The sequence below is a fragment of the Coregonus clupeaformis genome, chromosome 3 (genome assembly GCF_020615455.1).
Source record: "Coregonus clupeaformis isolate EN_2021a chromosome 3, ASM2061545v1, whole genome shotgun sequence".
NCBI lineage: Eukaryota > Metazoa > Chordata > Actinopteri > Salmoniformes > Salmonidae > Coregonus > Coregonus clupeaformis.
Genome location: NC_059194.1, coordinates 4727222 through 4741595, shown reverse-complemented (window position 1 = coordinate 4741595; position 14374 = coordinate 4727222). Strand labels below are relative to the sequence as shown.

At 49.5% G+C, this 14374-nt stretch overlaps 1 protein-coding gene across 5 annotated transcripts in view; it reads right to left on the bottom strand.

Moving 5' to 3' along the window:
• The window catches only part of LOC121539380 (transcription factor COE1-A-like), a 121719-nt gene extending 120612 nt beyond the window's left edge, over positions 1-1107 (bottom strand). For all 5 annotated transcript variants that reach the window (XM_045206892.1, XM_045206893.1, XM_045206894.1 and 2 more), the window contains exon 1: positions 199-1107. In XM_045206892.1, coding sequence (XP_045062827.1) covers positions 199-332 — 134 coding nt within the window. In that variant the 5' untranslated portion in view covers positions 333-1107. The remainder of the gene's footprint in view (positions 1-198) is intronic.
• Between the last annotated feature and the right edge of the window lie 13267 nt (positions 1108-14374).

Below are 14374 nucleotides of genomic sequence, written 5' to 3'. Positions count from 1 at the left end.
AAGCAAGCTATAATCAAATCTCCCAAGTCAATATTAGGCTATATGCCTAGAAAAGGAAACCAACAGTCCATTGGGAGCGCAATGCTGTCCCAAAACACGTGGTCCGTCTCAGATAACCGGGCTGAGATAGAGACCTCCAATCTATATCCTCTCCATTCCCCGGGGCCAGTGCTGACTGGCTAGCCATCTCGGGCTTACCTCTGGGCGGCTGTGATGGAGTCCAGCAGCCCGGCGCCCTGCATCCAGCTCCGCACTGCGTTCATCCCGGCCACCATTGGCTCTTCTTTCATAACACTCCCGCTCCTCTGGATGTTCTCCTGGATCCCAAACATCAAAACACACGTTTCCTCCTCCCGTCACTCACTATATCCCTCTAGCTCCCTCTCTCGCTCGCTTTTTTTGTCTTCCTTCCCCGTGGCTTTTGATCACGTAGACGGAAAGAGAGATTGTTGGCGCGCAAGTGGCGCGGTGTTTCTCACTTATTTTTTAAAATTTTCTCTCAGAAAGGAGAGAGAGAGAAATATGAACGAGATGAAGGTCTGCTCGTGGAGGTGGAAAGGGAGCTGTCAACATCCAGGCGTTAGTGAGCTGTGCTTCAACAACTCTTGTGAAGAAGAAAAATTATCCTGGACCATCATGTGAAAGCGATGAGGTGGAGGGCGAAAAGGATGAGAGGCGCTGGGTGTCTTCTGGTTCAAGGAGCGCTCCCATAAATCAGTAAACGTCACTTAAAAAAAGAGCCGACATTTTAGAGAAGAGAAACAGGCATCAACCAATCAAACAACTTTTCTTTCTTCCTCTAGCCTACTGTTGCTTTATTTTCTTCAGAAATCTCTCTCAGAGCGCGTGAGGAGATGGAAGCAAGGAAGTCCGCAGAAGAGGCAGAACCTCCAATAGGCCATAGATCCGTTCGTTGCTCCTGTCCTTTCGGGAGTGATTTGCGGTCTTTCCTTCCCAAAGGAATCACTTCTGAAGGTCTCTGGTAACCGAACACGAGTGAACTCAGCTGGAAGGGAAGCGGGCGTGTCCGGTGAAGAGGAGGGTAACGTCCCCAAACACAGTGCGTGCATTGTCGCTCATCAAGCTGGTTGAGAGAATGCCAAGAGTGTGCAAAGTTGTCATCAAGGCAAAGGGTGGCTACTTTGAAGAATCTCAAATATAAAATATAGTTTGATTAGTTTATCACTTTTTGGGTTACTACATGATTCCATATGTGTTATTTCATAGTTTTGATGTCTTCACTATATAGTAAAAATAAAGAAAAACCCTGGAATGAGTCGGTGTGTGCAAACTTTTGACTGGTACTGTATATATATACTATATATCAGGGTTTCCGTTATGAAAAATTGGAGCTGGACAAGTGAATGGAAAGATTTGAATTGATCTGACATTTGAGAAATGTACTGGTAATCCATATGCATTGGGTGGGTAACCCATTAGGCATCCACCCATGCAGCCAGAGCCATCAATAAATTAGGGATATTGGCCAAATGAGCCACATTTATTCCTTGTGTTTTGATGTGTAGCATATGCAAAACTGTATAGCCTATTGTTTTATTTGATTTTACTTTCCTAAAACAATAGTTGTCCTCCTCATGGTTCAGCTGTCAGAGATTTGAGCACTAAATGCATCAGGGCATTGCAGACATATTATTAATGTTAAACAAATAAATATAAAGGAAGAGAAGCTTATCTTAGAGTGAGAGAGATACAGTGGGGAGAACAAGTATTTGATACACTGCCGATTATGCTGGTTTTCCTACTTACAAAGCATGTAGAAGTCTGTAATTTTTATCATAGGTACACTTCAACTGTGAGAGACGGAATGTAAAACAAAAATCCAGAAAATCACATTGTATGATTTTTAAGTAATTAATTTGCATTTTATTGCATGACATAAGTATTTGATCACCTACCAACCAGTAAGAATTCCGGCTCTGACAGACCTGTTACTTTTTCTTTAAGAAGCCCTCCTGTTCTCCACTCATTACCAGTATTAACTGCACCTGTTTGAACTCGTTACCTGTATAAAAGACACCTGTCCACACACTCAATCAAACAGACTCCAACCTCTCCACAATGGCCAAGACCAGAGAGCTGTGTAAGGACATCAGGGATAAAATTGTAGACCTGCACAAGGCTGGGATGGGCTACAGGACAATAGGCAAGCAGCTTGGTGAGAAGGCAACAACTGTTGGCGCAATTATTAGAAAATGGAAGAAGTTCAAGATGACGGTCAATCACCCTCGGTCTGGGGCTCCATGCAAGATCTCACCTCGTGGGGCATCAATGATCATGAGGAAGGTGAGGGATCAGCCCAGAACTAAACGGCAGGACCTGGTCAATGACCTGAAGAGAGCTGGGACCACAGTCTCAAAGAAAACCATTAGTAACACACTACGCCGTCATGGATTAAAATCCTGCAGCGCACGCAAGGTCCCCCTGCTCAAGCCAGCGCATGTCCAGGCCCGTCTGAAGTTTGCCAATGACCACCTGGATGATCCAGAGGAGGAATGGGAGAAGGTCATGTGGTCTGATGAGACAAAAATAGAGCTTTTTGTCTAAACTCCACTCGCCGTTTTTGGAGGAAGAAGAAGGATGAGTACAACCCCAAGAACACCATCCCAACCGTGAAGCATGGAGGTGGAAACATCATTCGTTGGGGATGCTTTTCTGCAAAGGGGACAGGACGACTGCACCGTATTGAGGGGAGGATGGATGGGGCCATGTATCGCAAGATCTTGGCCAACAACCTCCTTCCCTCAGTAAGAGCTTTGAAGATAGGTCGTGGCTGGGTCTTCCAGCATGACAACGACCCGAAACACACAGCCAGGGCAACTAAGTAGTGGCTCCGTAAGAAGCATCTCAAGGTCCTGGAGTGGCCTAGCCAGTCTCCAGACCTGAACCCAATAGAACATTTTTGGAGGGAGCTGAAAGTCCGTATTGCCCAGCGACAGCCCCGAAACCTGAAGGATCTGGAGAAGGTCTGTATGGAGGAGTGGGCCAAAATCCCTGCTGCAGTGTGTGCAAACCTGGTCAAGACCTACAGGAAACGTATGATCTATGTAATTGCAAACAAAGGTTTCTGTACCAAATATTAAGTTCTGCTTTTCTGATGTATCAAGTACTTATGTCATGCAATAAAATGCAAATTAATTACTTAAAAATCATACAATGTGATTTTCTGGATTTTTGTTTTAGATTCCGTCTCTCACAGTTGAAGTGTACCTATGATAAAAATTACAGACCTCTACATGCTTTGTAAGTAGGAAAACCAGCGAAATCTGCAGTGTATCAAATACTTGTTCTCCCCACTGTATAGCGATATGCTGTTGGCATGCTATGACACCAACATGCATTCTTTATACCTGTCAGATAGGCTACTGCGTTTGTTATATAGATATTGGTGTACAGAAGGAGGTAATTCGTTATTTTATGATCAGAATATTTAAAAAAAAGATAAGCGTTATATTGTTAGATTATAGGAGTAACACTGGTAGGCCTAAAACATTCTTCTTCACCTCAAGTTCAACTGCCAGAGTCAGTGCACTGCCTTCATATCACATGCCAGCAGTATAATAGACTAACAGCCACACCAAACCTTCACAAAAGTTGATAAACTTTATCAATAAGGTAATATCCAAAGTAAGTCAAGCCATTGTTTATAGGGAAAGTACGTGCCGGATATTATATCGTGGCAAACACAACATTACAGTTGGAACTTCATTTGGCCAAAGAAAATGGCTCAACCTGTCAGACCGGCGACAGTGAAATGCGGTAGGCGAAGTCACACGCAGGACACAGAGCTACTGGAAACCGTACTTTAATAAAAGTCGCCAGTGAAATAAACAGTCTCCAAACAATGGAGAAAACTAACAACCCGCACACTGCCGATGACACAAACAATAACACACAACACACAATGCACGACAGAGGGTTAAATAGGGAATATAATACAACATAATGGGGAACAGGTGTACACAATGTGATGTCACGAGAGGCTGTGTCCTGGAGGGACGTTACATCCCCCTGAGGTGGCTGCAAACCCAGACAGCTATGGCTCCATCTGCTGGTATGGTCGGGAACTCCACCCCTCTATGGCCAATCTTCCCACGCAGCTGAAACAAATGAGGAGCTGATGAGCGGAAGGGTTGGGGAAGGGAAGAGACACAGTCTCCAACCTGGGCTCTCTGGAGGACAAGAGTGCTGCACGTCCACTTCCATGAGGAATATAAGGATTTGGAGATACTTACCTTTGGGAAATACTCACCTTTGGATATATTCGCCTGTGGAAATACGTGAGAGACATTTGGAAGGACTTTTTGCTGGGTTGGCCACTAGCTGCAACGTGGACTACAGTAAGGCTGGGGAAAAGTTATCTGAGCGAGTGAGAATTATGATTTTGGATGTGGAAGAGACATCCCTGAACTGTTAACCCTTAAAGAGCCACAAGAGAACAGAATTTTGTTATATTTTCGTTAATTTCCCAAGACCTATAATAAAATCCTTGTTTTGTTTGAACCTTGTCTCCTTGCACTACTTGAGCAATCCCGCTGAAAGCTGTGTAGCCTCTCGTGACGTCACAACAATCAGACACAACAAGTCAAACACCGAAACATAGATCGGTGGCAGCCAGTACTCCGGGGATGACGAACGCCGAAGCCTGCCCGAGCAGGGAGGAGGAGCAGCCTCGGCTGAATCCGTGACAGTACCCCCCCTTGACGCGCGGCTCCACTCCACGAGATACTGCAGGCCCCCTGTCCGACGCCTCGAATCCAAGATGGACCGGACTGAGTACGCCGGAGCCCCCTCGATGTCCAGCGGGGGCGGAGGAGCCTCTCGTACATCATTCTCCTGGAGTGGACCAGCCACCACCGGCCTGAGGAGAGACACATGGAACGAGGGGTTAATGCGATAATACCTGGGCAGTTGTAACCTATAACATACCTCGTTCAATCTACTCAGGACTTTAAAGGGCCCCACAAACCGCCGACCCAGCTTCCGGCAGGGCAGGCGAAGCGGCAGGTTTCGGGTCGAGAGCCAGACCCGGTCTCCTGGTGCATACACCGGAGCCCCACTGCGGTGGCGATCGGCGCTCGCCTTTTGCCGCCTGATGGCACGCTGCAAATGGACGTGTGCAGCATTCCAAGTTTCCTCCGAGCGCCGAAACCACTCGTCCACCGCAGGGGCCTCGATCTGGCTCTGATGCCAAGGTGCCAGAACCGGCTGGTACCCTAACACACACTGGAAAGGTGTCAGGTTAGTAGACGAATGACGGAGGGAGTTTTGGGCTATCTCTGCCCAGGGAATATATCCCGACCACTCCCCCTGCCGGTCCTGGCAATATGACCTCAGAAACCCACCCACATCCTGGTTAACTCTCTCCACCTGCCCATTACTTTCGGGGTGAAAACCTGAGGTAAGGCTAATCGAGACCCCCAGACGTTCCATAAATGCCCTCCAGACCCTAGAGGTGAACTGAAGACCCCGATCAGACACTATATCCTCAGGCACCCCATAGTGCCGGAAGACTTGTGTAAACAGGGCCTCAGCAGTTTGTAGGGCAGTAGGGAGACCTGGCAGGGGAATGAGGCGGCAGGCTTTGGAAAACCGATCCACAACGACCAATATCATAGTGTTTCCCTGAGAGGGGGGAAGGTCCGTCACAAAATCCACCGATAGGTGAGACCACGGCCGTTGTGGAACGGGTAGGGGTTGTAACTTCCCCCTGGGCAGGTGTCTAGGCGCCTTACACTGGGCGCACACCGAGCAGGAGGAAACATAAACCCTCACGTCCTTGGCTAAGGTTGGCCACCAGTATTTCTCACTAAGGCAGTGCACTGTCCGACCAATACCTGGATGACCAGAGGAGGGTGACGTGTGAGCCCAGTATATCAACCGGTCGCGAACCTCGAGCGGCACGTACCTCCGACCCTCTGGACACTGTGGAGGAGTAGGGTCGGAGCATGCGCCCGCTCGATTTCCGCATCCACCTCCCACACCACCGGTGCCACTAAACAAGACTCCGGGAGTATGGGAGTGGGCTCAATGGACCTCTCCTCGGTGTCATATAGTCGGGACAGGGCGTCTGCCTTAGCGTTCTGGGACCCTGGTATTTATGTGAGCTTAAATACAAAGCGGGAAAGGAACATTGACCACCTTGCCTGGCGAGGATTCAACCTCCTCGCTGCCCGGATGTACTCCAGGTTACGATGGTCAGTCAGAATGAGAAACGGGTGTTTAGCCCCCTCAAGCCAATATCTCCACACCTTCAGGGCTTGAACCACAGCCAGCAGCTCCCTATCCCCCACGTCATAATTGCGCTCCGCCGGACTGAGCTTCTTAGAATAGAAAGCACAGGGGCGGAGTTTAGGTGGCATACCCGAGCGCTGAGACAGCACAGCGCCGATCCCAGCCTCGGAAGCGTCCACCTCCACCTGGAATGCCAAAGAGGGATCCGGATGCGGCAGCACCGGAGCCGAGGTAAACAGGTCCTTCAAGCGTTTAAACGCCATATCAGCCTCAGCTGACCACTGCAGGCGCACCGGACCACCCTTTAGCAGAGAGGTAATGGGAGCCGCTACCTGTCCAAAGCCCCAGATAAACCTCCGGTAGTAATTGGCAAAACCCAAGAAGCGCTGCACCTCCTTAACCGTGGTCGGGGTCTGCCAATTAAGCACGGCAGAAACGCGGTCAACCTCCATCTCTACCCCTGACGCGGACAACCGATGTCCCAGGAAGGAGATGGACTCCTGGAAGAACAGACATTCCTCCGCCTTCGCATACAGGTCATGTTCCAACAGTCTACCAAGCACTCGACGCACCAGGGACACATGCTCGGCTCGTGTAGCGGAATATATTAGGATGTCATCAATATATACCACAACACCCTGTCCATGCAAGTCCCGAAAAATCTCGTCCACAAATGATTGGAAGACTGACGGAGCATTCATTAACCCGTATGGCATGACGAGGTACTCATAGTGACCCGAGGTGGTACTAAATGCTGTCTTCCACTCATCTCCCTCCCTAATGCGCACCAGATTGTACGCGCTCCTGAGATCTAATTTTGTGAAGAATCGCGCCCGTGTAATGACTCCGTCATGCTAGCAATCAGAGGCAGAGGATAGCTGTATTTGATGGTGATCTGATTTAGACCACGGTAATCAATACACGGGCGTAAACCCCCATCCTTCTTCTTCACAAAAAAGAAACTTGAGGAAGCAGGGGAAGTAGACGGCCGTATGTAACCCTGTCTCAAAGATTCGGTGACGTAGGTGTCCATAGCGGCCGTCTCCTCCTGAGATAGAGGATACACGTGACTACGTGGAAGCGCAGCGCCTACCTGGAGGTAGGCTATCGCACAATCCCCCTGTCGATGAGGTGGTAATTGAGTCGCCTTCCTCTTACTGAAGGCGAGAGCCAAATCGGCGTACTCAGGTGGAATATGCAAGGCGGGAACTTGGTTCGGGCTTTCCACCGTCGTTGCCCCTACGAAAACGCCTAAACACCGCCCAGTACACTGATCAGACCATCCCTGGAGAGCTCTCTGCTGCCATGAAATGTTGGGGTCATGAGCTGTTAACCAGGGAAGCCCCAACACCACGGGAAACGCAGGAGAATCAATCAAAAACAACCGTACTATCTTCTCATGACCCTCCTGCGTTTTCATCCGGAGAGGCGCCGTGAACCTACCTAATCAACCCAGACCCCAACGGGCGGCTATCTAGGGCATGAATGGGGAAGGGCACATCAACAGGCACGATAGGAATCCCTAACTCATAGGTGAACTGACGATCAATGAAATTCCCAGCTGCGCCTGAATCTACTAGCGCCTTATGCTGGGAGTGAGGAGAAACCTTGGGAAACACCACTTTAATACACATATGATCAGCAGAGAGCTCTGGGTGAGTTGGGTGCCTACTCACCGGGAAAGACTCATCAGTGCGTCACCCACTGCCCCGATTCCTAGGAGACCTTCCCCAGCACCGACCAGCAGTGTGTCCTCTGCGGCCACAGTTGGTGCAGGGGACAGCCTCCCTCCTGGTCTCCCTACTAGTCTCCCTAGCACCAGCACCCCCGAGCTCCATAGGGGTCGGCTCGGAAGTGCTGGGGGATGGAATGGACGGCCCCGAATCCGGACGTCCGCGGGTATCCAACAGGGTATCCAGGCGAATCGACATGTCCACCAGTTGGTCAAAGCTGAGGTTGGTGTCCCTGCAGGCTAATTCCCGACGCACGTCCTCCCTCAGGCTGCATCTGAAGTGGTCGATGAGGGCCCTCTCATTCCATCCCGTGTTGGCGGCTAGCGTCCGGAAGTCCAGCGTGAACTCCTGCGTGCTCCTCCTCCCCTGTCTAAGGTGGAATAGACGCTCACCCGCCGCTTTAACCTCTGGGGGATGATCGAATACTGCCTGGAAGCGGCGGATGAACTCCGCATAGCTGACCGTAGCGGCGTCTATCCCACCCCATTCTGCGTTGGCCCACTCCAGCGCCTTGCCGGACAGAGAGGAGATGAGGGCGGACACGCTCTCTCGTATCCCGAGGGCGCCGGTTGAATGGTGGCGAGGTAGAGTTCAACCTGGGGTAGGAACCCCTGACACCCGGCCGCGGTGCCATCATAAGCCCTCGGGAGCGAGAGCCGAATTCCACTGGACTCCGGAGATGGACCGATGGGTACGGCTGATGGTGGTGGCATCGTAGGAGGAGGTGTGGGCAAACCTCCCCTCTCCCATCGCCTCAAAGTGTCCATCACTTCTTGCATGGTGGTACCCAGGTGCTGGATCCTGGCCTCTTGGAGGATTACGTGCTCCTCCAGTGATCCCCTAGGCACAACCGATCCTGCTGACTCCATGGTGGTGTGTTATTCTGTCAGACCGGCGACAGTGAAATGCGGTAGGCGAAGTCACACGCAGGACACAGAGCTACTGGAAACCGTACTTTAAAAAAAGTCGCCAGTGAAATAAACAGTCTCCAAACAACGGAGAAAACTAACAACCCGCACACTGCCGATGACACAAACAATAACACACAACACACAATGCACGACAGAGGGTTAAATAGGGAATACGATACAACATAATGGGGAACAGGTGTACACAATCAGACACAACAAGTCAAACACCGAAACATAGATCGGTGGCAGCTAGTACTCCAGGGACGACGAACGCCGAAGCCTGCCCGAGCAGGGAGGAGGAGCAGTCTGGGCTGAATCCGTGACACAACCGAATGAAAAACCCCCACTTGCGAACTTGTTTAAACCTTCACAAAAGTTTTGAACAGACTATATTGCAGCAATTACCAAGAAAGGCTTGTACTACCATACCGAACAAATGACAGCAATAGGCTACTGACATTTATTTTACAAAAGGCTTACTTACAGTGCATTCGGAAAGTATTCAGACCCCTTTACTTTTTCCACATTTTGTTACATTACAGCCATCTTTCCCTCGATCCTGACTAGTCTCCCAGTCCCTGCCGCTGAAAAACATCCCCACAGCATGATTCTGCCACCACCATGCTTCACCGTAGGGATAGTGCCAGGTTTCCTCCAGATGTGACACTTGGCATTCAGGCCAAAGAGTTCAATCTTGATTTCATCAGACCAGAGAATCTTGTTTCTCATGGTCTGAGATTCGTTAGGTGCCGTTTGGCAAACTCCAAGTGGGCTGTCATGTGCCTTTTACTGAGGAGTGGCTTCCATCTGGCCACTCTACCATAAAGGCCTGATTGGTGGAGTGCTGCAGAAATGGTTGTGTTTCTGGAAGGTTCTCCCATCTCCACAGAGGAACTCTGTAGCTCTGTCAGAGTGACCATCAGGTTCTTGGTCACCTCCCTGACCAAGGCCCTTCTCCGCCGATTGCTCAATCTTGGTGGTTCCAAACTTCTTCCATTTAAGAATGATGGAGGCCACTGTGTTCTTGGGGACCTTCAATGCTGCATAAATTTTTTGGTACTCTTCCTCAGATCTGTGCCTCAACACAATCCTGTCTCGGAGCTCTACGGACAATTCCTTCGACCTCATGGCTTGGTTCTTGCTCTTACATGCACTGTTAACTGTGGGACATTATGTAGACAGGTGTGTGCTTTTCCAAATCATGTCCAATCAATTGAATTTACCACAGGTGGACTCCAATCAAGCTGCAGAAACATCTCAAGGATGATCAATAGAAACAGGATGCACCTGAGCTCAATATCGAGTCTCATAGCAAAGGGTCTGAATACTTTTGTAAATAAGGTATTTCTGTTTTTTATTTTTAATACATTTTCAAAATAAATTAAAAACATGTTTTCACTTCGTCATTATGAGGTATTGTGTGTAGATTGATGAGGGGGAAAAATAATTTAATCAATTTTAGAATAAGGCTGTAACGTAACAAAATGTGGAAAAAGTCAAGGGGTCTGAAAACTTTCCGAATGCACTGTATAACTTATCTTACACTAACTATGGAGCAAACAATTAAAAAGACAGATCAAACTTAAATTAGCCAACAAAAATGTCTCAACAGAATGAAATAAAACACTTACAGGGCCTTCTCTCCAGTATATTTAATAGTTGAGTTGTCCTACACTCACAGGACAGGACCTTCTCTCCAGTATATTTACTAGTAGAGTTGTCCTACACTCACAGGACCTTCTCTCCAGTAGATTTACTAGTAGAGTTGTCCTACACTCACAGGACCTCTCTCCAGTAGATGTACTAGTAGAGTTGTCCTACACTCACAGGACATGACCTTCTCTCCAGTATATTTACTAGTAGAGTTGTCCTACACTCACAGGACAGGACCTTCTCTCCAGTAGATTTACTAGTTGAGTTGTCCTACACTCACAGGACAGGACCTTCTCTCCAGTAGATTTACTAGTTGAGTTGTCCTACACTCACAGGACAGGACCTTCTCTCCAGTAGATTTACTAGTAGAGTTGTCCTACACTCACATGACCTTCTCTCCAGTATATTTACTAGTAGAGTTGTCCTACACTCACAGGACAGGACCTTCTCTCCAGTATATTTATTAGTAGAGTTGTCCTACACTCACGTGACCTTCTCTCCAGTAGATTTACTCGTTGAGTTGTCCTACACTCACAGGACCTTCTCTCCAGGAGATTTACTAGTAGAGTTGTCCTACACTCACAGGACAGGACCTTCTCTCAAATATATTTACTAGTAGAGTTGTCCTACACTCACAGGACAGGACCTTCTCTCAAATATATTTACTAGTAGAGTTGTCCTACACTCACAGAACAGGACCTTCTCTCCAGTATATTTACTAGAAGAGTTGTCCTACACTCACAGAACAGGACCTTCTGTCCAGCAGATTTACTAGTTGAGTTGTCCTACACTCACATGACCTTCTCTCCAGTATATTTACTAGTAGAGTTGTCCTACACTCACAGAACAGGACCTTCTGTCCAGCAGATTTACTAGTTGAGTTGTCCTACACTCACATGACCTTCTCTCCAGTATATTTACTAGTTGAGTTGTCCTACACTCACATGACCTTCTCTCCAGTATATTTACTAGTAGAGTTGTCCTACACTCACAGGACAGGACCTTCTCTCCAGTAGATTTACTAGTAGAGTTGTTCTACACTCACATGACCTTCTCTCCAGTAGATGTTCTTGCTTTATATTACAGCACAGCTAAAGGTTATATATAGAACCCCAATGATCCCTTATTATTTCAAGAAAAACATAACTTGTTTCATATATGGCATTGCTAAATAGTCTATATATAATTGTATTTATTTATAATTTTTTAAGAATAGGGGTGCCATATATGAAGGAAGCGATTGAACCCATTTCAGGTTATTTATAACCTTTGTTTCTGTTCTCTTTTTTCTATTTGAGTTGAATAGTCTGTCCTTGTTATTGGACATTATATTGTGGGCTCCAAAGTGCGGAGTTGCATCGCAGCAAGGTGGTCTGCCAGAGTCGCTATCTGCGAAGGTCAGTGACTGATATGAGAGGGCACATGAGGGCACGCACGCACACACACACACACACACACACACACACACACACACACACACACACACACACACACACACACACACACACACACACACACACACACACAAACACAAACACACACACAAACACAAACACTCAATAACTGATAGATAAATACATTATTGTGAACACACCATTATTTATTTATTGATGTATTTATAATGTTGCATTGGTGAAGTGTGGAGCGCCTCCTGTTGTTGCCAATGGAGGTCTGTTGTACCAAGCTGAAGAGTCGTATGGCTACGGAAAGGTGGTGGACTATCAGTGTGACCGGCAACTGACTCTGGTTGGACCTGCTCTGAAACAGGACAGTTTGAGCCAGTTCCACCTAAATGTATTGGTATGTTTCAAAACATAACACAGAAGGAGTTACTGAATAGATAATAAACTATTCCATTATGCTTAAAAAAGTCACAGATTGACCAGTTGTTTGATTTATCAATTGAGTGATTGATTGATTGCATGATTGATACTTTATTTGGCTGATTGGTTGATTAATTGGTAATTTCCTATTCATCAAAGACCTACATTTAATTGGATATGTTATACATAGTTGTCACGCCCTGACTCAGGGGACTCGTATATGTTGAGTCAGGGTGTGTATATTCCTTGTTGTGTATATTCTATGTGATGTATCTAGTATGTATAGATCTATGTTGGCCGGTGTGGTTCCCAATCAGAGGCAGCTGTCGCTCGTTGTGTCTGATTGGGGATCATACTTAGACAGCCGATTGGCACTGTTTAGTTGTGGGATCTTGTTCCGTGTTTAGGCTAGTTTTGTGTTCAGCCTTTGGACTTCACGTTTCGTTTGGTTTGTTGTTTTGTCGGTTGTTTATTCGTTGTCAATAAACATGTATGCATATCACGCTGCGCCTTGGTCTGACCCGTCCTTAAACGAATGTGACAGAAGATCCCACCAAACAAGGACCAAGCGGCGCCCAGAAGGAGCAAACGCCTGGGACTCAACAGGAGGTAACCTTAGTAGATGTCCTCCTCGGTTGGGGAAAAATTACAGAGGAGGAGGCCGTCCGTTATCGGGAGGCGATGAAGGAGAGTGTAGCCGATAAAGGATCCTGGGTGAAGGAGGAAGCCCGGGCAGGAGAGGAAAAACGGCGCCAACAGTGCCGACAAAGGAGACCCGAGAGGCAACCCCAATAAAACATTTTTTGGGGGGGGCACACGGGGTGGACGACGAGGCAGCAGGAGGCCGTGAAAGGAAGGATCTGCAGGTTAAGAGAGGAGGCCACCATGTTACGGGGGCTGTTAGCTCAGAGGGAGCAGGAGTTAGCCGGTCAGAGGGAGGCGCTACAGGAGGCTCAAAGGGAGAAGGAAATAGTGGAGGCACGGAGAGAGGAGCTGGTTAGGCAGCAGAAGGTGTGGGGGTTAATAAAGGAACCCAGTCCTGCTCCTCGCACCAAGCCAGTGGTGCGTGTTCCCAGTCCGGCCCGGCCCGTTCCTGCTCCTCGCACCAAACCAGTGGTGCGTGTTCCCAGTCTGGCCCGGCCCGTTCCTGCTCCCCGCACCAAGCCAGTGGTGCGTGTCGCCAGCCCGGTACGGGCCGTTCCTGCTCCCCGCACCAAGCCAGTGGTGCGTGTCGCCAGCCCGGTACGGGCCGTTCCTGCTCCCCGCACCAAGCCAGTGGTGCGTGTCGCCAGCCCGGTACGGCCCGTTCCTGCTCCTCGCACCAAGCCAGTGGTGCGTGTTCCTAGTCCGGCCCGGCCCGTTCCTGCTCCTCGCACCAGGCCAGTGGTGCGTGTTCCCAGTCCAGCCCGGCCTGTTCCTGCTCCTCGCACCAAGCCAGTGGTGCGTGTCGCCAGTCCAGCCCGGCCCGTTCCTGCTCCTCGCACCAAGCCAGTGGTGCGTGTTCCCAGTCCAGCCCGGCCCGTTCCTGCTCCTCGCACCAAGCCAGTGGTGCGTGTTCCCATTCCGGCCCGGCCCGTTCCTGCTCCTCGCACCAAGCCAGTGGTGCGTGTTCCCAGTCCGGCCCGGCCCGTTCCTGTTCCTCGCACCAAGCCAGGGGTGCGTGTTCCCAGTCCGTTCCGGTCCGTTCCTGCTCCCCGCACCAAGCCAGTGGTGCGTGTCGCCAGCCCGGTACGGGCCGTTCCTGCTCCTTGCACCAAGCCAGTGGTGCGTGTCGCCAGTCCGGCCCGGCCCGTTCCTGCTCCACCGGTGCCTGGTCCGGCACCGGTCAGCTGCTTCACTCCGGAGCTAGAGCAGTCCGTTCCACCGGGGTCCAGTCCAGCTCCGGTCAGCGGCTCCACTCCGGAGCCAGAGCAGTCCGCTCCACCGGTGCCTAGTCCAGCTCCGGTCAGCAGCTCTACTCCGGAGCCAGAGCAGTCCGCTCCACCGGTGCCCAGGCCAGCTC